General features: G+C 42.4%; 1 protein-coding gene and 1 long non-coding RNA gene across 2 annotated transcripts; both read right to left on the minus strand.

Moving 5' to 3' along the window:
- Positions 1-1,647: 1,647 nt before the first annotated feature.
- LOC128425733 (uncharacterized) lies at positions 1,648-2,027 on the minus strand. Its single transcript, XR_008333170.1, has 3 exons — positions 1,956-2,027; positions 1,756-1,876; positions 1,648-1,666 (listed from the first exon to the last, which is right to left on the minus strand). It is a non-coding gene; the product is annotated as an uncharacterized LOC128425733 (long non-coding RNA).
- Positions 2,028-3,140: 1,113 nt separating this feature from the next.
- myom1b (myomesin 1b) lies at positions 3,141-24,378 on the minus strand. The gene is made up of 39 exons (XM_053412493.1): positions 24,280-24,378; positions 23,733-23,964; positions 21,413-21,538; positions 21,134-21,296; positions 20,053-20,210; positions 19,784-19,876; positions 18,836-18,924; positions 18,609-18,650; positions 16,907-17,068; positions 16,535-16,696; positions 14,832-14,973; positions 14,540-14,739; positions 14,249-14,302; positions 14,040-14,164; positions 13,727-13,910; positions 13,410-13,584; positions 13,207-13,328; positions 11,404-11,856; positions 9,980-10,176; positions 9,770-9,896; positions 9,494-9,678; positions 9,289-9,403; positions 9,052-9,208; positions 8,861-8,967; positions 8,735-8,779; positions 8,503-8,639; positions 8,260-8,404; positions 7,805-7,864; positions 7,375-7,442; positions 7,166-7,279; positions 6,621-6,674; positions 6,255-6,342; positions 6,130-6,168; positions 5,922-6,027; positions 5,613-5,776; positions 5,374-5,410; positions 5,179-5,201; positions 4,755-4,810; positions 3,141-4,634 (listed from the first exon to the last, which is right to left on the minus strand). Exons 2-39 carry the CDS (start codon positions 23,900-23,902, stop codon positions 4,374-4,376), a joined length of 4,905 nt encoding a protein of 1,634 aa, XP_053268468.1. The 5' UTR covers positions 23,903-23,964; positions 24,280-24,378; the 3' UTR covers positions 3,141-4,373.
- Between the last annotated feature and the right edge of the window lie 1,655 nt (positions 24,379-26,033).

Below are 26,033 nucleotides of genomic sequence, written 5' to 3' on the forward strand. Positions count from 1 at the left end.
GGGCCAAATTAAAAAGGTCAAAGTAGCCCACGTATTCAATTAATGGTTTCTGTCATTTTAAATATTTCACATGGTGTTTTCTTATTCAATTAGTTATAAGATGCTGTAAAAACGAGGGGGGGGGGGGGGGGGGGCATCACGATTGACAGCTGAGAAGGACTTGGTGGAGCATGTATTGAACGGTTCGAACCTCCAATTGCTATGGTGAATGAATAAATCATTTGTAAAATAACATATGTATATATATATATCAGTTATTACATTTACTGGGACAAGGTTAATTCGCCACCTTCTCCGTTCTGAGGTCAGAGGTCGGCTCCAGCAGCAGAGCAGCAGCAGCCCTGCAGACGGTGGAGGATTTCCAGGGATTCGCTCCTGCACAGCTCAACAGGGCGGAACATTTCCACAACACAGGTTTTGGCTGAGCCTGAGACGTCAGCTCCAGGACCGAGTGTCACCAGATAAATGAGCACGAAGAGGAAGAAAGGAAGTGAACCGGCCTCTGCCTCTGGAAGGGGAAGTATCATATCTTCATGAGCAGCTGAGTCACTGGGGATAGGCTCATTTACGTGTGTGACATTAACACATCTTATCTCTTCAGTTTCGATATGTCTGTGAAATGTCAACATCTTCCCACCTGCAATCCTGTTTACGCTTTTTAAAAACATTATTACCCTGCACATATTATTTTATATTTCTGTGTTTATATTGCATGTATACTTTTTATGCCTCAGCGCAGGTGACAACCAGCGATATCTCAAGAACACCTTGAGGGGAAAGTTACAAACTGTGAAGTTCCAGGTCATGATGACGTAAAAAATCTTGTTTGTTAATGTAATTCCACTTTATAACTTGTTTACTCATGCTTCCTATTTTTATCTTCCCCTTTCTTGCTGAAATACACCGCAAGTATCATTTGATTTGCTCTGATCCAGTAAAATGTTTAATGAAACTAAGGAATTAAAATAATCTCCATTAAAGCAGAAGAATTTGTATAAACTGTAAAACACCAAATCTGTACATGCATAAACCTGCGTTAGTGTTTGAGGGGCTGCAGTTCTTGCAGCTCCATGATCTTAACTCAACCCCTGAAACTTTTTACACTTGTTGATTTGAATCAATTCTGCTCTGTCTCACCTGAAGAATTTCTCCTGTTTGCTTTGTTCTTCTCTCCGACAGGAGAGTGTGTTGTGCCTCTTTAATCCTCTGAGCCTGTGTAACCCTGTGCATTCTCAAATCTCATTATAAAAACCCATATACCAACAAGTGAGATGAGTTCAATCCAGAAATATATTTTTAACAGCTTCTTTATTCAAACAAATAGGAAAAGGATAAAAGTGACAGATACAAAATCCAGAGCAAAAGGATTTGAAAAACAGTAGAAACAGTCTGTGACGTGATCAAAGTTGTGATCACTGAAAACACAACTATCACAGTCGACATGAAACTCTACATCAAACTTATAGATAATTTATATATGTGTGAGTAAATAATGCGTTTCTCATTCACTCCGGCTGTGTCCTCTCAGCCTCTGTTTGGTCGACTGAATCTGAAGCTTCTGTTTCTGCAGCGTCATCGACTTTCATCTTATTCTTCTGCTCCCCCTCCGGTTCCTCACTTTTTCTCTCCTTTTTGTCTTCCTTCATTTTCACAGGGGGCGTCTTAGCTATAGATTATGCAGGTGAACAATCATTAGTAAACATGTCACACATACACACACACACAGAGATATGAACCTGATTCATTCCCTCTCACCCTTTCGCTTTTGCATCTCTATCTTTTCCTGGGGAGTGTTTGGGCCAAACACCACATTTCCCTCTGGGTCGGTCCAGTATGACGTCACGCCCTGGTCAGGCGTCCCCTCTGTGGTCTCCAGCTGGAAGGAGGCAAACGTGAGATTAGAAATAAATAAGGAAGCTCAACCATCAGCAAAAGAATTGTGGTCCACTACTTACCCATGAAGTGCAATGAGGGCAGGTCTACCATTGTCAAAATAATCCACTTGATAACATTAAAATTAGAAATCTGAGTGTTGTAGTGAATCATATTTTTCACATTATTTCTCTTTGAAACAGATTTTCCTAATATTCCAAATGATGGGTCTTAGAATACAATGTTTTATATGATGTATAATTTATGAAGCCCCCTGGGACAATTTTTTCGTTTAGACCTTAATGAACAAATTCAAAAAGTCAGTTAGCCCACATACACTTTTAGAGCATTTACTGTTAAAAAGACTATTTTATAATCATATTGTGATTATTATTTTATATTATTATGCTGAAGAAAGTGTTCCTCAGTTTACATAAAATGTAATCTTATCTGGGTCCCTAATACAATTTCCACCAGAAGCAGATTTAGACAGTGAGGCCTCCATCATGATAATAGTTACATGATAAGACAAATAAGAGAATACAACTCTACATAACGCAATCTGAGAATGTATTTGTTTCCTCTACCCTGTCTGGGTAATTCCCACATGTTCCAAACCTAATGACCCCAGTTGCACAGACTTCCTGCAGAGATTTGTCGTCTATAGAAGAAGAACTTTGTCGTGAGAACTCGTGCCCCTTTAACTCTGTGTGTTATTAGAGCTGCTGTGAAAACACTTTGCTTTACATCGTCTATAACTTCCAGTCAGTGAACTTAAATAGAGACGTGGATGTGCTAATCCACATGTTCTCTGACAGGAGGAAACCAAAAATGATTTTTAACTCGTCTGGATGAAGAGGCCGAGACAAAGACAAAGTTTCAGATAATATATGATAGAACATATGTCGACATATTAACCATTTTTTCTTTTCCTGTCTTAGTACATTTTATTTTTAAGCTTCTTTTTAATGTTAAGGACCTTGAGCTTTATTTTATGCAATGGAAATGCTATATAATAAAGTTTATTATTTTTCATGTATATTTCTACCGTTAATTTGTTGAGTGACGTGAATGTCACATTATTTGAGTTTCCAACGCACCATCAGTGAAGTGCACCATGAACAGTGTACAGAAATGGTGGTGTGGGGGGGGGGGGGGGGGGGGGGGGGGAGGAATCTACTGAAACGAGAGAGTGAATAGTGAGAAGGTGAAGTGCGGAGGGTTCAGACCAAAGTGAGACGACTCAGAAAGAAGGAAGAGGAGGAGCAGGAGGAGGAAGTGGGGGAGAACATGCTCATTTTTTATTAGTCTCATCAAGGAAACAGGGAGAACAGGAAATAATCACCATGATGATCTTCATCACGTCATCATCATCATTATGAGTAAAGGAGACATGGTGCACAGTGAAGGGGAACTCACCACAGTGGTGAATAATAATAATAATGATGATGAGCAGAGGGGGGGGCTGACGTGTTCGTTACAGACATGAAACAAGGGAAGTGACGTCATGATGACAACATTCAAAGTGACTGTGAATCAAATGGAACAAACAGAAAACAGGGCGGATGAAATTACACGTTTCATTAAAGAACCACGTTTTAGTCCATTTGCAACAAATTTGTTAGGAGCCAAACTTTTCTCCAGCAGTGACTGGGGAGTCACGGCCGACTTTACATTGCTTCATTTTAAAAGGTTGTTCTCCAAAAGCCCAAAACACAAGAAGTGTGAGGAACTCGTGGAGATGATCTCAGCTCGATTAGCCAACAAGCTGGAGCCGATAGAGGTGAATTGTGGATTGTTCTTTGTGACAGTGAATCACATTAGAGGGGACAGGGATTAAAGAAAAGCCATTTGTGATTTTGAGATTTAGATATAGTTGTCTGTAAACACTATCTTCTTCTTTTTTTTTTATCTTCGCCAAGGAGGTTATGTTTTCACCCCCGTCCCTTTGTCGGTTCATCCTCAGGATTACACAAAACCTACTGTACAGACTTGTCCTTGATAGACTGACATCAAGGACATGAACAAAAAGAAGTAGCTCCGCTTATTTAAGTTATCAACATAATTTGAGGCAAATGGGATAAAACATGGGTTTAAAATTCACTCAACCTTAACTTCAGGATTTGTTTTCTCCACGATGCGTCTGTCCAACACGACATTATCTTCAACTAATGTGTTGTTTCCTATTCTACAGCAAACAGAAGCCAACTCGTGCCTCTCTGCACAAACACAACTTTACACAAACAAGAACTAAAATTGCCCGAGTCACATTTCTGAATGGGTCACAAATACCTCTTCATGTTCAATCAGATTCTTTGGATCAAATCTTCATAGTGCTGTCTAAACTGTTGGACATTTTGTATTTTAGCACCTCTAGAGTTAATTTTTTTATTCTACACAAACACCTCACAACATCCTCACACCTTTGTTTCTCCTTAAATATTTTTTTTCCAGTGTTTTTTTTTCTTTTATACATATTTACGACGAGATTTGGACCGCTTCTATTTTTTCTTGCTGGCCGCCTCTTCAGGGATGAAGACACTTACGGTGAAGTCCCCGCTCTCTGTGCCGTACTTGTTCTTCACCAGGATGCTGTATTTGCCGGTGTCCGACGTGTTCACGGCCGTGATGGTGAAGCTGGCGAACTTGCCGGACTCGAACTTCAGGATGCAGTGGTCGTCGGACGTGATCTCCCTGTCGTTCTTCAGCCAGGTGACCTTTGGCACGGGGTCGCCCGAAATGTTGCAGGTGAGATTCAGGGCCTGAGGCACAGATGATAAACAATATCGAACATTAGAGTAATTACAGATACATTCAAGCATTTGGAAAAAACTGTCAGCTGTTTTGTTTATAAGACACATATGAATTTGTTATTTCAGCACCTTGCCCTCCTGGATGGTGACCACATCAGGCAAACCTCCTGCTACTCGAGCACGACCTGAAAGAAACACGATTTTAATTACATGGAATAAACATTTAAATTTCTCTGATAGCTTTAATTTGTTAGAATGAATCAGAGTAATATGAAATGCGTTTTTAATTATAGTCTGAAAAGATGTGCACACTAAAAAGCTCCTGTTCTGTGACGGTAGTGATATTTCAAGACTTCTGATAAATCAACACCCTGCATCCATTAGTTGTTTTCTCATATTTTTCAGTCTAAATCACAATAAAAACATAGCTTTCAAAAATCATATGAAACATTATATTGTTAATATAAAAGTGGACAACAGCGAGGTCTTCATGATGGTTCATCATCAGGCCTAGAAACAAACCAACAGCTGCTGTGAACACCATGTTTCTTACCTTTCTCTGCAACAGCAGCGGACCTGAGGAGGTAAAAAAAAAAAGAAGAGGGAACAACAAGTTACATTAAAGCTGCTTAGAAGTGAAACTTAAGACTTAACCTGCACCATACAGAACCAATTCATTTATTTCCTCAAATAAGAAAAACACACCTTACATCATAATGTGTCGGTTATCAAGTGGATAATAACTTACTTGAGTCTCTGGAATTCCGCAAAAGCGTCGTCAAATGCTGCAAAACAAAAGTCAGGAATCTTAATATTTATTTATTGGCTAAATGAGAGTAAAAGTATAAAAAGTCAGTGAATGCTCATAAAAACAAATAAAAAAGCTAAAACTTTTAAATTCAGACTTATGTGAAAGATAGATTAAAAAGTAGTAAATGTATGACATCACTGTGGAGCAGGAGGTTCTAAATACACTCTGGCTCTCACCTTGACCAGACAACTCCACGGTCCTCCTCAGGCCTCCCTTTCCATCGTTGAACTCGATGGCATATTTGCCCGTGTCTTTCTCTGTTGGCTCAGTGATCTGCAGCCACAGCTGCTCCCCCACCACACCGCTCTTTATACGGTCAGAGAAGGAGATGGCTGAATCTCTGTCAGGGACACGACACAGACGAGAGGACAGTGACAAACATGTCCACATGAAATTCTAGTTGCTAGAGTAGCTAACAGCTAATCCATTTCAACAAAGGTGTATATGTGTTTGCTTTTATGTATAATAGTGCATGGAGGACTAACTTGTAGTGCCATGTCACTTGGAGTAAATCGTTATAGAAGTTGACGAAGGTGTAGAGTCGGATGCCCTCGTCCGTGCTTGTGATCTTCAGTGGAGTGGAGGAATTGGCTGCAAGAATAGAAAACACCATAAGTTTTTATTTTCGGTAAAAGAACAAGTTTTAAATCTATCGGCTGCAACATTATGAAGCGACAAAGTCATTCTTCTTACCAATAAAACTAAAAACTTCATTCATCAGGTCCTTGAAACCTTTAAAACAAGAGGTTTTGATCATTTGAAGTGATATAAAAGGGTTAAGTCACATGTCTGTGAGTGTGTTCTCCACTGGAGGTCACCTTGATCCGTCAAATTCAACGTGGACGTGTCCTTTCCTCTGTCGTCCTTCAGAACGACCTCGTACACACCGGAATCCTTCTTGGAAATCTGACAGAGAGAAAACAATGAAGTTAACCTCAGTTGTCAAAACACAACACTGAGCGTCACAGAGACTTTGTGCAGGAAAATGTTTGTATTCATGAGAATAGACAAGCTTTTTCTCTTCTGCTCTGGATGCTGCAGAAAACACATATATATGACGCAAAAGCAAAAAAGCCAACAAACAAACAAACAACAGATATATATCAAAAAATTAAAAAATTAAAAAAGCATTCTCAGGCAAAACAAGAAATGAGCGATGGCGACAACAGAAAACTGATCCCAACTTTTATCTTTCTCCAGATTACGTCGCTGTCGGCTGTGTTTGCCGGGCAGTCACACTGAAATGGGACACATGACATCATGTTAATGGGTTAAACTGAGATGGAGAGACAGACAGACGCTTAGAGACGACACAGAGGATGAGAGAGAGCGGAGAGAGAGAGAGAGAGAGAGCGACAGAGAGAGAGAGTGGAGACAGAGGACAGGGTTTGAATCAAGGCTGAGAGGAAAGAGCTAGGGGTGGACAACAGAGCAGTTAGAGAGAGAAAGTGAAATGGCATTATGGGATATGGACATGTTACATTTATTAATGTCAATCAAATTTAATGCTGAAGACTCATGAGGAAATTAGTAAAGTAAATGTTTTTATTAGTCTTTATCTTTTAACTTACGTCCTCTTACTCAAAGACAGTTGTTGAAGAAGAAAACCGTTAAATTTAAAGAAGTAAAGATACCAATAGAGGATATCACCCTTTACAGTACACAGATATAAATATATATACACATCAGGTCACACTTCAAGGAGGCGTCTTTTCTCTCACATCCTCACCTGAGCTATTTCCAGTTTGAGCACTCCCTCTGTGAAGCCCAGATGCTCGTCTGCCTTGATCTCTTGTCCGTCTTTGTACCACAGCGCCGAGGTCTCCTTCTTCACATTGCCGACCTGAAACGCAGCACAGCAGCAGGATGTGAGGGAATGTTTCATGGGGTTTTATTCAGGAAGTTGTGCGTGGAAACTCTTTGAAAGTTCCATCTCACCTTGCACTTCAGCACAACACAGCACTCTGGCGTCACCTCGTAACTCAGATACTCGATAAAGTGAGGACCTGGAACAAACACGGCAGTTATGAGGATGGAAATCCTAACCTTTAATACAAATATAGGCTAAGAATCATCCGTATTCAGAAGAGAAGAAATGTTTAGTATTTTAATTCAAAATGTTTGCTGGTTCCAGTTTTTTCACTATGAACATTTTCTGCTTTTCTCTTAATTGGGATTATTTATTGAATATTTTTGGGTTATGAACTGTTGACAGGACAAATCAAGACATTTAAATATGTCACCATACTGTGATAGGCCTTTAAAAATATATTTGTTTAATCAGTCAAATAATCAGCAGATAAATGATAAAGAGAAAAACATAATTTGAGTGAGTTAAAGCTCTAGTTTCCAGTGACTGTGAACGTACCTTGCTTTCTGATCCACTCTTTCATCTGGAACTCTGATTCCTTCTGCAGCCCCTTGAACACTGCAAATAAAAAAAGTTGAAACATTGATATTTTATTCTCGAATCTGGTGAATCTGTTTCAATCCAGGTTACATTATCCAGATATAGTTTGGGATCCTGGTTTACAACGTGCCTTCTTGAATGTTGTACTGCCCTCTAGTGTCCAGAGTATGGATCTGCTGGACTGAGATTTGAATCTCTGCCAGCTACACATAAACCGTTTTTTTGGGCTTCAGTCATTTTTATATATTATATATTAATGCCAAAGAAGTGAGTAAATACCCACTGACTTTCCCATAGTTTCAAGCCCCTGATGTAGTTTAATTATCATGAAGCACAGAAGTCTTGCTGGAGTCTGGTTGTATGCTAGTTTGGACCAGAAACCTTTCCGAGATCTTTTCTTTTGCCGAACATACCGTCTCCTATCAGCACCAAGCTGGACTGGTTGGTGGCTTTCCCGTCCTTCAGCTGGAAGGTGAAGGTGCCCTCGTCCGCCGGGGTCAGAGAGTCCATGATCATCTCGATCACGCCGGTGCTCTTGTCAAAGTTCATCTTGTATTTCTGCATAAAACAAGGAGGACAACTTCAGGAGTGTTGATTTAGCACATAAAAGAAAACCAATTGTTGATGAAGATGAGATTCCTTTGCTGCTCACTGACCTCCCCCTGAGAGATGAGGTTCTCATTGAACACGTAATCGACTTTGCCATCGGCGGAAATCTTCTCGGCCTGCAGCCAAAAACGAACTCTGCCTTTCTCCAGCAGCTCCACAGCCAACTCTGACTTCAGCGGAATAACTAAATATAGAAGAGAAGGGGGGAATGAAGAAGCTCAGAGAAACCAATCCAGTCCTAAACACGGCAGTGAGAGGATGTGAGGCTGAAATACTCACTGGGGAATTTATGGTCGTGACTGACCTCCAGCAGCCTCTTCAACTCTGTCAGAGATAAGAGAAGGTTAATAAACAGAGATTTACGAAAAGATAGAAACTGAGATGATTGTTTGAACGTGTTCCTACCTTGCTCAGAGAGATCATAGCTGGATGAAGCTCCATCAGTGTGGGTGACGATACAGGAGTAGAGGCCAATGTCCTCCTCTCCAGGTGTGTTGAAGACAGCTTTAGATCTGCAGGAAAACACAGTATTATAAATTTGAACAACAGTGTGTAAATCAGAGGGTCTCTCGGCTTTACAGATTTGGACGTCTCACTTGTTTCCCTTGGTCTCCATAGTCAAGCGGGAGGGGTCTGTGATCTCCTCGTAGTTCTTGGACCACACGAATTTGGAGTCAGGGGTCAGGTCACAGCATTCGAAGTTCATGGAGATGATGCCGTCATCGTCCACAGCCACAACGATCTCATTAGTGCCTGAAACCACAGAGAAATGTTATAGAAATGCTGTAGAGATTTATTTATCATTTCATCACGCCGCCTGTATTTCCTCTTACCAGGTTTGGTCACAGCTGAAACCGGCTCTGTCTCTTCAGAGGTTTTTCCAACACCAGCTTTATTCTGAGCACGAACCCGGAACACATACACCTCTCCCTCCTTCAGGTTCTTGATCTGTGAAATTACATAACAATAACCAGATTACACACCAGCTTCAGAGACACGTGACCATGAAGGATGAGAGGGACTCCAGGTGATGGCGACCTTCATGTACGTCTTCTCCGTGGCCTTGTTGTTGACACTTCTCCACGCCTCCACCGGGGCGTCCTCCTCCTTGATGTCGATGTAGAACCCGTTGACCGGATCGCGGCCCTGGTACACAGGTGGTTTCCAGAGCAGCACCAGCGAGTCGTTGCGCACCTCTCTCACCTGCAGGTCGTGAGGAGGTCCTGTGGGAAACACATGGGAAGATGTGATAAAGATCTGCAGATCAGCACAGTTCACCTTCTGTCAGGAGGTGAAACAGCCGGTGGAACCAACCTGGCACAGCGATGGTCCACTCCTCACACAGGAAGGTGTCACTGGGCAGGGACGGGATGCCAACACCGGCCATGTTGGCTGCTCGCACCTGGAACTGGTACTTCCTGTTCTCCATCAGGTCGGACACCTGAAGAAAAAGACACATTTTGTTTTCCATTAAGATCCACATCCATATTGGTTTTAAACTTGAGACCAGTGTTTCCTACTCACTCTGTAGGCCCTCTCACTGACAGCCTTGATGTTGCCCTCGTGCCACTTTCCCGGCACGCCATCGATGACGTCACGGTAATCCACGAAGTAGCCGGAGATGTCAGCACCGCCGATGAAGCTCGGCTGTTTCCAGGCCAGCACCATGGAGTCGCGCACACACTCCAGGACGCTGATGCCAAAGGGTGGAGCAGGGGAGGCTGAGAGGACAGAAAACTCAAATTAACACCACAAACCAGATGATGTCATGGGAAAGTATAACATTACAGTAACTTTTAAATCCCATCTGCGATCACACCTCTGTCCAGCTGCTCTCAGCAATTTAAAACCCTTCGATGTATTGAATTCATGTATTTGGTGAGTTTTACATGCAGATGCTGTTTGGCCTCAACGACTTATTGAAATTATTCAGTTTACACTAAGTATCTGTCGTACTACAACACAGTTTCTTTCCATTATCTGAGTTATGTATACTTTTATAGACAGTAGTAGACAGACATCTGCTTAAGCAGAATATCGCCAAACCCTCAACATAATTGTACATTCAAGGTTTTGGAAATTATCTTTCTTGCCAAGAGTCAGACGAGATTTTGGCTACCATATCTGTATGCTAAATGTGTAGCTAACCTAGCTTAAAAAACTGAAAATGACTTTTTCAAAACAAATCCAACAAACAACACATTTGATAACTTGCCAATAGACGCGCTGCACAAGAAACATGTGAAAAACAGGGAGTCACTATTATTTTCACCTTCAAATTTTTTGTCAAAACATATAAATTAATTAACTTCATAAGCACTTAGAATAAGAATGGATTTCCTCAGCAAAGTCCCAGCAAGAAAGAAAACCAGCATATGTTCCAAAACTACTTAAAAGTCTCAAATAGAAGGAAGGTAGGTTGAAGGAGGGACATTAAGAAATAGTTTCTCTCTTAAACAGAATCATGCATATAGTAAATTGGGTCGTCACACACATGTAGTCAGGTAAACTAGATCTTTTTTTTATTAAATGGTCTCATATCACATGTGTCCTGCTCTTGTGTTTGCTGGATAAACCACTTGTGCTCCCTGTGACATACATGTGTGTTCACGTGTTAAAGTGCTCAGAGTGGTGGCAGCTCCCAGGCGCCACTCGACTGACGCCAGACCACCGAGTGCAGGAGGTTGTGGGAAAGTGGCGTCCAGCATTGACAAGCGTGACTGTAGTGACCAGTTACTGTTTGCTGCTTTTACAAACACTTACCTTTGATTGGAGGATACCAGTAGAGCTGATCACCTTCTGTTTATTGATTATTTGGCCTTGTAGAATTGATAAAACATCGGAAACTCTTATAGTGAAGTAGTGTATTTATTGGATCATAGGTTGGGGGGGGGGGGGGGGGGGGGGGCTGATGTATTTGAGGGTTCCCATCTGTGACCGGTCCTCACCTGTCGACTCCCTCCTCGGCCTGGCTGGCTCCGGGTCAGCCTCTACAGAGAACTTACGTGCCTGTGCTGCCTCAGGCCCGTCGGCTGTCTCTACATCCTGAAGCTCAGCAGTGACTGGCTCTAAGCAAGTAGCTGTGTCTTTGTCAGTGTTTGGGTTAGAAACCGAGCCTGACACGGACTCTGGGACCGGGTCTTTTGCCAGGTCAGGGGCCCGGGACACACTGCCTCTCTTGCCCCCCTTGTTTTTACCCTCGGAGGGGTCGGGCCCAGCAGCCCCGGCCCCCTCCCTGGCTCCAGTGTCAGTCTGAGCTTTTTTATTGCACTTTTGCTTAGTGTCAGGGGAGGACTGGACAGTTTCATGCGCGCCCGTCCAGCGTGGCCTGTGCTCAGTTAGTTGGCCAACGTTACCCCCCGGCCCATTTTCCGGCAACACACCATGAGGGATGCCGCCCCCTACAGGAGTTAAAGCAGAAGAGGATTCTTTAAAAAAACAGGCAAGAAATCACAGCTCTTATCTCAGTCCCACAACATAGAAACAGGCTTTAAAGACTAAAAAACATCTATAGTCATTACATCACGTTCAGAAAATGATCTGAAATGTCTTCATCTGACTGGAAGGGAAAAATGAAGACAAGATGATCAAAAAGTGACATCCATGTGACAGGTAGGTTTATGAGAACATGCAGTTGCGTGAAGAAGAACAGCCGAAGTGCATGGAAACAGAGCATGCGCCTTTTTACAAAGTCGACCAGTGAATGAGTGAGATCCAAAGCTTGAGAGTTGTGTTAGTTTTAATGCAAAGAGAATTTAGGGAACACGTGCAGGAGATTAGAAAGAGACAATTACTACAATGGCAGCTTTGTTCTGTTTTGCATTGTTCGTTTTAGAATCAGGCTCCGGATCAATATAATCATGGATCGACTTTCAGTACAATCATATCTTGATAATATGAAGATGTTTAGTTACTCTTCTATTACTGAATTCTGTTGATTACATTAATTCTATCCCAACTTGAGCAAAACACTGTTCTTTAAAGTGACACTATATAACTTTAACTGTGCAGCAGCGCCCTCTACAGCCACACACGGTGAGTAATTGCTCTGTGTCTGAGCCATTAATTCTGATTTAGAAGAAAAAATATAGCTTTTCACTGACAGACTATTTCTAACTGATTTCATAAATAATTTATCATCTTATAACTCAGATAATTACTCAACAGAACAATACCACTGCCAGGTTAGCTGCTTAGAAAGAGGTTAGGAGAGAGTTTACTTCTTTTAAAGGTGCCGGTGAGGGTGGGAGAGAGTATGCGTTGATACCTTTAGCACCACGAGGGGGTTGCCGACACGTTTTGTGCCCAGGACGGGTGAGGGAACCGGGATAATGGAGGTGGGGTGGGTGGTGTGTGACATTGTGCTGGTTTGTAACAATCACGGAATTGGATCGTTCTGACCCAGATTAGAGGAAGTCTACAAGTCCTGACTCAGGCTGAGCAGGGAGGTGGAGGAGCAGGAGGAGGTGGAGGAGGTGGGAGGAGGGTGGAGGTGCGGCTGAACGGGGGGGGGGGGGGGGATCACTCAGAATAAGGTGACAGGGTGAAGGGGTGGAACCATGATGGGAGAAAGTGTGGGGGGGTGTACAGTAGATGCTGATGATAAAAACAGCTGATGACATGTCTCAGAGAACAACAGCAGCAAAATACCAAGAAAAATATTGAATCTTACATCCCTTTCTAACCAAAATAAAGTTTTAATTCAAAATAAAATGACCATGTCTGTGCTATGAACCCGATATCTCACTCACCAATAGCAGCCTTCACCTCCACAGGCTCAGACTCTGGGGAGAACTGGCTGAGCCCTGCTGCGTTCACTGCCCTCACCCTAAACACGTACTTCTCTCCCGTCGTCAGACCGTGGCAGATGAACCTGTGAACATAGATGTAAATGTTTGGTTAATCTTAAAGGCCGATATCCGCATTAAAACAATAATTCAAGGTGACGTTTTACCTGGTCACATTTACGGGCTTGTTGTTACATGGCTCCCACACATTGCTGCCCACGATGCTCCCTTCGATGTAGTAACCCACCAACTCTTTGGCATCACTGGACGCTACCCAAGACACGACCACTGATGTGTCTGTGTTTCTGATGGGGACGACTTTGCTGGGGGCTGATGGGATATCTGGAGAACAAAGTATGTTTTAGATACTTGAACTAAGAATGAAACTAAGCCTCACCTCCTCCATGTTAGCGGTTAGGACATGCACCACTGAAGACAAGACGCGTCGTCCATCTTTATTTATGGTCTATGTACGATTTCTCACCAAGCTTGTCGCCAACTGTGGTGGCCTCCGTCGGGTCGGAGGGTTCACCGACCCCGGCAGGGTTGCAGCACCGGACGCGGAAGCTGTAGGACTTCCCCTCGGCCAGATCGAACAACGCAAAGCGAGGGGACTTGACTGGGATCTCTGTGTTCACCCTCTGCCAGCTGTCTGTGCCCGACACACACTGACAAACAAGGTCACAAGAATCAATCCGTCAGCCATTATACATACAGACACTGATCCAAACAGCAAAAGTGACTATTTTCGACTATTTATTTCAGATTTTACCATAACACGTAAGAATATAATTTACCTTCTCCACGTAGTACCTGACTCCCTCCAGGCCTTTCTCTCCAGGCGGCTTCCAGCTCAGCACCACGTAATTCTTGGTCGCCTCCGTCACCTGGAGTTCAAGAGGTCTGCCAGGAACAATGCCCTCTGTTGGTCAAAAGATATAAAGGATCAGGTAACATAGCAGTCATGTCACTGGGTTTCATGGAGATAAATATGTTCATCTCCTACCTGCAGGTTCCTCCTCTGTTACAATGATTTGGCCGGTCCAGGGAGCAGAGGTACCTGTCAGCAAATACATAATCATCATTATCATCATGTAAATGTTAAAAACTTTCTTTAATTGGTGCATTTTCAAATCAGTAATTCTGCCGAGGATTGTTTTTGTTGCCATCGTTGTAGTAAAACCTTAAATATGATAAGATATATAATATTTTACTGCTGTTATTCTACGGTTTTCAGGTAACCAAGCTCATGGACAGTGGGAGTATGGCGTCTTTCACACATGCTGTTCAGTTGTACTTCTCAAGCGGGCGCGGTCAGCCGGGTCCATGGCGGCCACTGGTTCGGACACTCTGGACGGGTGACTCATGCCACTGTTGTTGATAGCACGCACGCGGAAGACGTAAGAGCGACCCTCCACCAAACCCGTCACAGGGAAACGGGCGAACTTGACCGGAGTGTCATTGCATTGGATCCAGTGGTTGGTTCCAACCTCACACCTAAATGTATATTAACCATTTAAATCACATATAACAGCTTTTTAAATCAACGAGTACAGATGCACAGCTCAGGCAGCAACGCCCTGACTGACCTGTCCACAAAGTAACCTAGGATGGAGTTGCCTCCATCGACAGCCGGCTGCTTCCAAGTGACAATGATGTAGTCCTTGTTGGCATCGAGACAGCGAACGTCCAGAGGGGCTCCGGGGGCTCCTTCCATCTCAGCATCAGAATCTGACACAAACATGATTATTAAAGATCTGCTTACTCTCCAGTACATGCTTAGCCTTTGTGTTAAGTTGTCTTTTCACCAAGGAGGTTATGTTTCCACCATAGTCTGTGTATACGGGTTTCAACCTGTGTTTGGGTTTTGTTTGTTAATTTGTTTGCAATACTATGTTAACATTACTGAACTGATTTCAACCAAACTTGATGGAGGGATGGGGAGTACTTTCTTTGACAATGAGTGTCATTCTAGTTTTTATATGCATTCAACTTTGTCCCAGAGATGCAACTACAAAACAGTTTACACTTAAGCATTCTAGCTGTTAAAGTGTGCTTTGCTTTGCCCTGAGATTATCTGTGTAGCTGCAGGGCTCTATGCCAGGAATGTCTCTAGGTCCCGGAGTCACAAGCCGAGAGCAGTCGGTGGCAGAGGGACCGAATTAGCAGCAGCCCAGCCCCGAGTGAAAGGGGATCAGAGCGGAGACTCTTATAAGCAGCATCAAGGTAAAGTGAGGCCGTCTACAAGAGGCGTCACTGCAGGCATGAGTTGCATCATAACCTAAGGGCACGTATTAACAGTGTGTTTGTGTGTGGGTGTGTGTAGCCTTTGTTACAGCCATTAAGGCAAAATCATGAACGTTATATTCTATTTTTTATCTAAAATGCTACCTGGAAGGTGGAAGAGATTGGACAATTCAAGAAAGACTAATTATAGAGATGTTTTTGACTCATTGAAGGAACCAGAGTTCAGGAAGCAAAGTGGGCAGCCTATTGTTTCTCCTTGAAGCAGATATTCACAGTATCTCTCTGTGCCCACAGTCATTCCTCAGCTGAGCTCTCTGAGAATAGCCAGGCTCATGCACTGTTTTTTTTCTGTTGTGGTTGTACCTAGTGTCTTCTTAACTGGGGTCTATTTCCTAGCTGGTTCATACTGAACATGGTTCCTCAGAGCCTGAAAGGTCAGATTGTCTCTGAAGGCAGCAGAGATAAGCTTCGCTGTTTTTCCACGGCATTCAAACTGATGCCAGGGAGCTGCCACTTTGCAGAGTCTCTATTGGAGACATCCTATTTAAAACCAGCCACTCACATTCACAACACTTTGACCGTTAAATGCCGTTCGGTCACGAGGTGCCAGGGGACGTGCTGTTGTGACTTCGACCTCGGTCTGATAACATCACTTGACCAAAACAAAGCCGGGGCCACAGGGTTGTATTTATCTTGTGTTGACTGATGGTTACAGTTAAAATGTCTGAGGGGAGATTTCTTAGATACACAAAATTTTTCCGGAATTAAGGGCTTGAGTGGGCACTGGAGAAGGATTTTGGAACAGGCCTTGTTGGTGGCTTGATATTTAGCATGCCGCTGAATAAACAAGGGTCAGATGTTAGGGTCCTTAGGGTCCTGGGCATGTAACAGTCAAATTGGGGAATATACATGACGTGAAATGTAGGTGCGTTGAAACTATGCGTTGAACCCACAGCATAAAGAAGGTTATCCCTCAGATTTTACATGTAGAATCATAAGAATAGATCATAATGCCTCATTTAGGGAGTAATTAAGGCTCCTTCACCTCTGACGAAGACATAGGAGGAGTAGGTTTCATATCCGGACTTGGTGGTGACTCGCAGGGTGTAGAGACCCTCGTCTTCCTTGTTGAGGTGCGCGAGCGTCAGTGTGGCTCTTTCTCCGCTCCAGTGCATTTGGTACCATTTAGATGGAGACAGCAGAACATCTGGAAAAAACACGCCAGTATATGTTAGGAAGGTTAATAAAAAAAGAAAAAAGACAGAAATAAAGTCTTATATTATACAAGAGTTTTTAACCAATTTTCTAGAGCCCGTCATATAGGAAGCAGGTTTGAAATAAGGGCTTTAAAATGTGAGTCTTAATTCCATCATCCTGCTGGAGTCAAAAGAAAAACAACCCTGAATTGTCTAATCACCGTCTTTGTACCACTGGACCTCTGGCTGGTAGCGGTGAAGGGCCGGGTAGATGACGACTGTGCAGCCCAGACTCATGGTCTCCCCCTCTCTTCCAAACGAAACACCAAACTTATCAACAATGTGAGTCTGGAAGTTGATGCCATACTCAGACACTGGGCCATCTACGGAGGAAGCGAGACACAGCAGAGTCAGAGTTTGCACTGTTGCACCGAATTCAAAGAAAAAGTGAAAAGACCAAACAGTCTCTTAAATAAAAAAGAGGGAGTAGATCAAATCACATCCAAAAGAAGAAGATGGAGGAAGAAAAAAAACGTGGATCAGAGGTGTGCAACAGAGTGACTTTGACACACAGTGCTCATAAAAAGTGTGTGTGACAACCTACATGCCAAGAACAGTGAAGCACCACAAATGCAAGTGAAAAATGCTAAAATAAAAAATAAAAACATTCCACAGAGTATCCAGGATGAATACTCTAAAATGAAAAGTAATATTATCTTTTAAAAGTTTGCTACATTCTTCCAAGGCTCCTGTGGCAGTGGGGGTGTGATCCGTGTCAGCTGTGCCAGTCACCTCCCCCTGGTTCACCTGGAGGAGCTAACTGAGCCACCTCCACGGCTTCGTTCATTAATTATAGCAAACACTATCAAATGGCATTAAAATCTATTCTCACCCCGAAGCCAGGGTTTGCAAAATGCTTCATTAGGAACTCTCTGCGTATAAACTAGGACAACGTAAGCTTACAATGTTGCCCACTAGCAACATTGATGAGGAGCACAGACTGTTTCTCTACCAGAAACACTGAAAGAACCCTCAGATCAAACTTCACAGTTTCACAGTGAGTGGCCATGCAGGAAGCATCAACTTCAACAAACCAGATTCCTTTGAACCTGTTACCTTGAGTACTGGCCCCTGCATTGTCGCCCCGCAGCATCAGAGAGACAAAAGGTTGTTAGTGCAGAAGCTCCCACTGATCTCCGTTAAATGTTAAAAAACAGATACATCTTCTTTAGATACTGAAAGATTAGATATATGTTTTAAAGGTTCAGTTTGTAGAATTTAGTGACATCAGCCTCCGTTGAGAGGACCTGCTCCGGATGTAAATGTAAAGGGATCATTATGGTGTAAATAAATCAATTTGTACAATTTAGATGAAACGCACTAGTGTGTAGGATTGTTTGATATACAATTTCTGCCCATAGATCCCTTTAAACTAAATCTTACACACTGGACCTTTAAGATTGAACAAAAAATACGTAAAGACAAAATAAAAGTGGCATCATTTTAGCACTGAATCAAATTAGAGCAAAAGTGATCACTTGTAATAACAAACAGATCACAGAGCTTCTATGAGCTCATTCATTTGGTTTTACTGTCTGCAGGTTTCTTGCTGTGATAACAGGAGACAGACAACAGTTAGCACATTTAGCTGGAGACGAAAGTTGAGCAGTTGAGCTAAAGAACTGGTGGAGAACAAACCAGAGCTATAAGGGGAGTGAATTGTGGACGTCTCTTGATCAGAAGACAAAAGATTGCACTAGGTGAATGCCAAATGCTAGAATTTTAGTAGTAGAAATTTAATAAGATAACATTTATGTGTCTTTCAACTTGTTTAGAAGATTGTGTACACCCTTGTGACCATGAATTAAAAAATGCAGTGTTAAATATACATAAGAACAATGAATACAGTGATTAAACACTTACGTCTGGGAGCTGGCAGGTACTCATCAACTTCACCTTTGAACCCTGTGGAGAATAGCAGCAGCTCCTTTTAATATATTTAACAAATAAATACTCTACTGATGGACTGCATGTACAATATTAAACAAAATATCAAAATTTGAGTGTAGAACAGTTTTTTTATCGTGATTTAATTAAAAGGGTGATTGTGGGAAAACTAAGGTCTGAAGTTGGGGCTCATCAAAACCTACTTTTAACAACAACGGAGGCGAACGCAGAGAGCTCCCCCTTGGAGTTCATAGCCGAGACGTGATACTGAGCTGTGTCATCAAAATCGCATCTGAAAGAGCAGAGGATCAAGTGATCAATGTCCATGATGCTCACATTCTTCATGGATTCGTGTGCACGGAGCCTTTCCCCCTCCTCCACCTCAGCCCTCTGAACCATGTAAATAATACCAACTATGTGAGGCCTGACTCTGAAGTGTTCCATAGCTCCTGGCCAGGAATACTGCAGCAATAAATAGACACGACTGGTGATGTCATTTGTACCACTGGGTGTGAATTTCTGAACATTAAAGTATCCAATGTGTGCTGTACATGATGGGAACCACAATAAATATCCCCAAAGCATTGTATTCTAAAGTATAATTTCATACATTTAAAATTAAAAGGAGATTTTAAAGAGGCAGTAGATGTTTTTTCTTCCTTTTGTTGTTTTTTAAGAGACAGGCAGAGAGGGTTGGTAAGGATGGTAAAATCATTATGGATTTTTTTGACCATCCACTGCCCACCGTGGTCTCAACTGATATTGGAGAGTTGGACATCTAGTCATATTAATACAAATCAGACATAAAAAAAACGGATGTTATACTTGTAGCACTGAAATCGGGGCATTCAGTTGTAATTGTGTTTTTTGCGTTGTTTCTTGCTTTGGACAGTAATCAGGTTGACAATGCTGCTAATGCTACAGCTAACTGTCGGAAACAAATATCTGTGATTCATTGTTCATTTGATAATTGAAAGTAAAAAAAATATGTCATGAAAGTGGCCTTTTTTAAATAAGCAGTGGTAACGAATTATGATCCAGGAGTTGTTGAAACAGAGAGTGATCCACACTAGCTACAAAAGACACAGTCAAGGTGGTTAAATATGAGGGATGTTACAAGATGCCTTTACTTTAGGTAATGCTACACCCACCTGTTAATATCCAGTGAATGGACGCTGTATCTGCTCTCAACTTTATACTTGCCAGGGTTTGCAATCGATTCAATGGCCACATTGTTTTTGTACCTTTTAGAGGGAAGCAGAAAACACGAAAGAGGAAAGACAAAGGGAAGAAGCTTGAAAAGGATAAAAAAAAGGAAAGCAATGGATAACAGATGGAGCCTAAGAAAGAAGCATGTTGTTGAGAGAACAGAGGACAGACTTGAGGTTGTGTGTCAGTCCGCTGTGTGTAGGTGACCTACCAGACGACCCGGGGGTCAGGCCAGCCAGTGACGGTGCAGTGCAGCCGCACACACTGCTTCTCCCACACAGTGTGGGAGCGAGGTTTAATCACAAACTCCGGGGGATGCATCAGGCTGTCTTCGTTCATACGCTTGGAGTGTTCCTCTTTATCATAGATCTAGAGACAGCAGAGTAAGTCACTCAGGGCAACTGGAAGTTTCCAGAGCATAAACTGTTAAACATCAAAAGATTCAGAATTGAGAATGCATGCTAGAAGCAAAATCAAAGCTTTCCCATCATATCCTCACTTGTTTACAAATGCAAGGTGCACATTTGACACGTGTCACAGTACCAGTGTGACAATGTGTTGTTCATTATGTCCTATAAATAGCTAGTGGAGTTGAGGTCCTGTCTAGTTGTGCTGTCTAATATGACGACACCATATGACAACTCCTTCCCTCTTTCTCAAGATACACAATCTCCTGAGTTATTTGTCACCCAGATATCTGGCAGAGAGCAGACAGATAAATACAGTGAGGAGCTCACTGTGGCTTTTATGATGATCAGTGAATGGCAGCGTACTTCACATAATCACTCAGTCTTAAATAACTCCCTTGTGTAAGGAATATTAAACCCGACCACTCAGCCACAGGCACTTGGCGTTCCTGAGACATGCTGCAATCAATTAGTTGTTCAGATACACAACCATGCAGATAACCTGACTGGGTTTTGTAGCTGAATACATTTGAAATGCTTAAGAATGGAGTCGTAAAGAAAAGACATTTTGTAATGGGATAAAAGAAGATGATCTACTTCTGTGACAATTGATCTGATGATGTCATGAAGGACGATGTCCACTGTGATGACATTAAGAAGACTAACATCAGTGATGTCACAATGATGTTCGTCATGTCTGTCAGTTTGTGTTGTTCCCATAATAATTCTTCACGATGATGTCATGAGCAAGAAAAGCAAACTTGTAATGTTGCAGAGCAAATCAAGATCAAACAGTGATGTCACGACAGTGTCATAGACGTGTTTTTTTCGACATTTATAAAAAGACTGTGCCTTCCTCTAGGACCTTGAAACCCCTTCACTGACCCTTTTGTTCAGACAGATGCGATCAGCTGACTCGCGCATGGCCTCCTTCCTGGAGATCAGCTCTGACCTCTCCATCTCCAGGCCACTGCTGAACAAATCCCTGCGGGCCATGTCCCTCACCCTTGATTCCTCTGTATCCGAATATCCTGTAGCAAACTCTTGACTGGGGGTCGCGTGGATCGATGTCGCAGGGGAGTAAGGAATAGCATTAAAACTGAAATAACTTCAAGAGAGCAGCATTTTCAGTGTTCCACTTTCAGACGGCGAGGAGTTTGTTACCTGCCCCTGAAGATAGGCACTACGTAGCCGATGATTTGGTTCTCTCTATCCACAGCCAAGTAAGTTGGCTTGGTTCTCTTGGGTATGGGGCTCAGTCGGCTCTCTTCCAGCCCAGACAGTCTAAGTCTGAGAAACACAGAATACCATCAGCCTGGCTCACAGCCAGACAGAGCAACCAATAACATGACATCCACATGTGGGGGGTGCCGCTCGGGTCACGTGTGATGAGTGGTGGATTAGTGTTCAATGGGAGGGAGGTGTGGATGGTTTAGTCATGATTATGAAATCAAAGACAACTAAAAACAATTATTACTGAATCATTAAAACACCCTGACAACACTGCTGCAATTGACTTCAATAGTCCATTAGGATTCCAGATCCTCAATACAACTGATACTGAACTTCATCCTCTGCACCATTTATAACAATATTCTTTTCTACATTCAAAGTAATGTTGCATCAATTAAACTCAATGTACGACTGCCCCTGGATAAATTAAGAAAATACATTACTTTAGGTAACTTTCAACTGCCTTAATGGATTTTAAGAGATAGGTTTCTGATTTTAATTTCTACTCTGTTCTTTTCACTTGGCAAACAATTTGTGTTTAAGTTTAAAATGCTATGAAATAAACTTAAGTCTAAAAAGAAGTGCGCACAGAAAATCCATCGAGTACGTTTTTTCCAGACTGTCCATTGCAGAATGTAGGTCACACTCCTCTCACTTTGTCGTTTTGCAGGAAGGGGAAACACTATCTGTCGTACTGGAGAGTCGGGTGTGAGATAACATGAACACGATAAGGAGGCGGGGGCAGGAAGGGTCAGTGTCCATTTAGCTCACACCGTGTACATCCACTTGACTCTCCAGGACCAGGGCTGTGACGATGTGTTATTATGTATGAGAGAAGCCAATGAAACGTTCATGATTCTCTGCAGTGACCACATTATTATAACCACCCTGCCTGTTAAATCATCGTCACATCATAATCCTCCTCTCCTCACTGCAGCACAGATTCCTGGTGTGTCGCCCAGCGATCCACAGTATCAGAGTAAAGATCAGATGTTAGTAGAACCTAAGCCTTCTGACCTGTTCACACTCTCCAGGCCAGAGTATTTAAAGACACTGTAACATGTAAACCAACAGTTTTGTGAATCCTGGTGTGAAAGATAAAGGTCAGTTCACGTCCTCCTTTAAATATCAGGAAATCTGAATACATATCTTCCTTCTATCACTAGATTTTAACCAGGTACTGTATATGTAAACACAAGGCAGCTGACTGTGCATTCAGCAGGGACCGAACAAATCTATAAACCAACTGCCAACAACAGTCTTCTTGCTTATTGGATATTTACAGAAAGCAATCAAGTTTTTTAGCCCTGACAATCAATGTGGATACTGTCAGGTTTTAAAGGAAGTGAAGACCTTTCAGAAGACCCAGTTTGGTGATGTGGTGAAGCAGCGTTGGATCATGGGAGATCCTGTCTTCACACCATTGCCAATGATAATCTGATGCAACCCCAGTGCAAATCATGTTCTCAAAATGGGAAACATATAAAAGTTTTATTAATTTTACGTAGCAAACGTCAATGAATCATTTTGATCCATTACGCGTGACCAATATGAACAACCAACTGGCTAACAGGCTAGCAGTGTGTCTTTTCTTTTGCCAAACAACGGGTAAAGCAATTCTGCTGCTTCTGTAAACTTTTGTTTGTTTTTTGTTGAAAACACTTTTGATAACATACGTTCACAAGTAAACAAAATAAACAACATATGTCTGGTTGTTTTTAGTTATCTCATGGAAGAATTGTGACCTGTCTTTAAGAGGACACGGCTGAGAAACTGTCAATGGTATTCACCGCTCAACAGTCTATTTCGGTCTATGCCCTATACCATAACTTTCCATACAGCATATCTAACAAGGGTTCCTGCTCAGAGCTGTTATGTTGCCCATCGCTATTGAGTTGTGGTTGTATTAGTTGGTCGGCATGCATGAGAGCAGACTGGGCTCATATCAGCCCACATGCAATGCTGGTCGTGCAGGATTCAGGTGTGTGATCCTCAGGTGTAACTGAGGGTTGAAGAAAGTGAAAAGACGATGAAGGTTACTGGTTGTCAATGAGTCAGCAGAGCAGGAAAGACGATCGTGTGACTGTGATGGAGGTGAACTTGATCTATTGGATCGGGGATGATGGGGTTAACGGGATGGTGGTGGTGATGGGGAGGTAGAGCTTTCCTGTGACAAAGACATGGGTTGATGAAGGCAGGGTGTGACCCCTCCATCCTCCATCCTCATCATCATCTTCCTCCTGCTCCTTACCCTCTGCTGCTGCTGCTGGCGGAGGTGCTGCTGCCCGCAAAGTATCTGCTGCTGCTGCTGCTGCTGCTGCTGGCCTGGTACTGGCTCATTTTAGAAGCCGTCTCCTTGTTGCGGTAGCCACGGTCATAGTGGCGGTGGTGCTTCTGGTAGAACGGTAAAGATCCAGACATGCTGCAGGCCGCTCCTGGTAACGAGCCCTGAGTTTCCGAGTTTCACCTATTTGTTTGTCTGTCTGGTGAGTTGATGTTCAAGAGCAGGTGGATTTATCGTTATTATACTGTTGGCTCATCATGACTTTAAAAAAACTGGCTCCATTAAACGTGCCATAAGCGTAATAAAAAACATTCCAGCGAAAAATGTACAATATCCCCTTGATCAAAAAAAGAAAACAACAAGAGAAATTCAATTTACTAGCAAAGAGTTTTTGCAAGACATGATGTAAGATTCGGGCGACCAGGCACATTCTCCTCATGCTTTCACAGACATATGAAACAAACACAACCTGCCTTATCACATCTTATCCCTGCACAGCATGTCCTGCACTTACCCCAGACGAAACCCCTCAGACTCAAAAGCTTTAAAGGAAAATATGGTCCAACTCCACACTTTGAGCTCGATATCCCAGCAGTCCCACAGGTAGGTGCGTACAGGGCTGTGGTCTACACAACAAAAATAATATTGGCCCTTGCCAGAGTGTCCAGCAGCAGTCGCATCCTTTTATGGTGAGGGTGGAGATATATATAGCTGGGAGAAGAGCTGGGGGGCAAGTCAGCTCCCGTAGTGCAGCGCATTTTTGGGTGAGGGTCTCTGCCTCTGAGCAGCAATGACTGATATGCAGGTAAACACAGGGTTCGTTTTTGTAATAGCATTTAATCTTTTAATCTCCCTTTTGGCCTCCTGTTGTTACCTGAATGGGAAAAAAAATATTGTACATATTTTTTTTATATATATTTTGTATTGCATACTTCTTCGTTCTCCTGAGATAAAGGATGAGATACACATTTTAGTAGACCATTTATGAATATGACCATAGACAGAAAGAATATGACAAAGGGTTGGATCAGACTACAAATACCTCAATATCCAACCTTCTAAGGGTTAGTGATACATTTTATTTCACTTATATTTAATTTAATGTTATTGTCCGTAAAGGCCTCGCTGACGTACAGACGGATGTTTATCCACAGCAGTCTCAGCTGTGGCTGTTCCTAACTTTAGCTATGCTATTGTTACTTGCTTCACATTCAACAAATGCCAGTTACAGTTTCTTTGTCACTCTCTCTTTCCGTCTCGCTCAGTTGTGGAGGTACACAAAAGCCCCCTCTTGTGGCCTGGGCTCATTAACAGCTACTGAAAGCAAAAGTGGAAATAGATGAAAGACTCGAGATCCAGTGGCTGGTGTCTGATTCCAGTTGTTATAAAAGCACATGCTTGATAATACATGCATGTTAAAAGGTTGTATGGCAGTTAGATATAATTAAAATCACTAAAGATGTTTTGCCCATTGTTCTGGAACTTGTCTGCAACACAAACATGTGTTATTTACATAATTTCCAAGCCAAACAAATGCTGAACCTTTTTGGTCTTCACCCACCGTCCCCAATCCCACACGATGATTGGCTCGATAGCATGTTTAAAATGTTATGGCAGCCGTCTGAAGTGTAAGCTCGTTACAAGAGATCAACAGTGATGGGAGCTAAAACGAGACAGTGAGCAGGGTCACAACACTACGTGCTGGCTGATAAGAAATGAAATCTAATGCTACATAATTCGCCACTGGACCGCAGCCTAAAAAAGTGAGAGTGATAAACATATGTCTTCAGTTGACTCTTTAAAAGCCTGTATATGTAATTCAAATGCATAAAACCAAATAAATACCTTTCCATTGTTCGCTGGCAAGGACAGTCATACAATGGATGCCAATAAATAGCCTCCTTTAATTTAATTAAAATTAAGAGTTAAATTCCTTCACCTATTAGCTGTATATAAATTGTTTCTAAATGCAGTGAAAGAAAAATTGACGCAATAAAAAAGTTAATCACATTAGATACATTCATATCTTAGTAACCTGTCTGGCACAAAGGTACAGTAACAAACAGGATTAATGACTGAGTGTCAAAGAATCCCACACGGCCTCTGTAGCTTTTATTACAAACATCTTTGGCTTTTGACTGATCCGATTTTAAGTCCAAATAACAAAAAGGCTGCCAATCACAGCTCGTATAGAAAAGTCCCTTCCATGAAACTCGGCAGTTCATAAGAAAACCTGAGGTAGACCAAATATCTTCACTGTAATGTGCC

The sequence above is a fragment of the Pleuronectes platessa genome, chromosome 20 (genome assembly GCF_947347685.1).
Source record: "Pleuronectes platessa chromosome 20, fPlePla1.1, whole genome shotgun sequence".
NCBI classification, from domain to species: Eukaryota; Metazoa; Chordata; class Actinopteri; order Pleuronectiformes; family Pleuronectidae; genus Pleuronectes; species Pleuronectes platessa.

Excerpts from the sequence above, each read along its gene's own strand:
- myom1b (XM_053412493.1), bottom strand. The coding sequence starts at position 23,902 with ATGTCTGGATCTTTACCGTTCTACCAGAAGCACCACCGCCACTATGAC. Across the intron at positions 6,028-6,129 it reads TGAAGTTTTTAGTTTTATTG|CCAATTCCTCCACTCCACTG; the intron begins GTAAGAAGAATG and ends CTATTCTTGCAG. Across the intron at positions 5,202-5,373 it reads GCGGAATTCCAGAGACTCAA|GTCCGCTGCTGTTGCAGAGA; the intron begins GTAAGTTATTAT and ends TTACCTCCTCAG.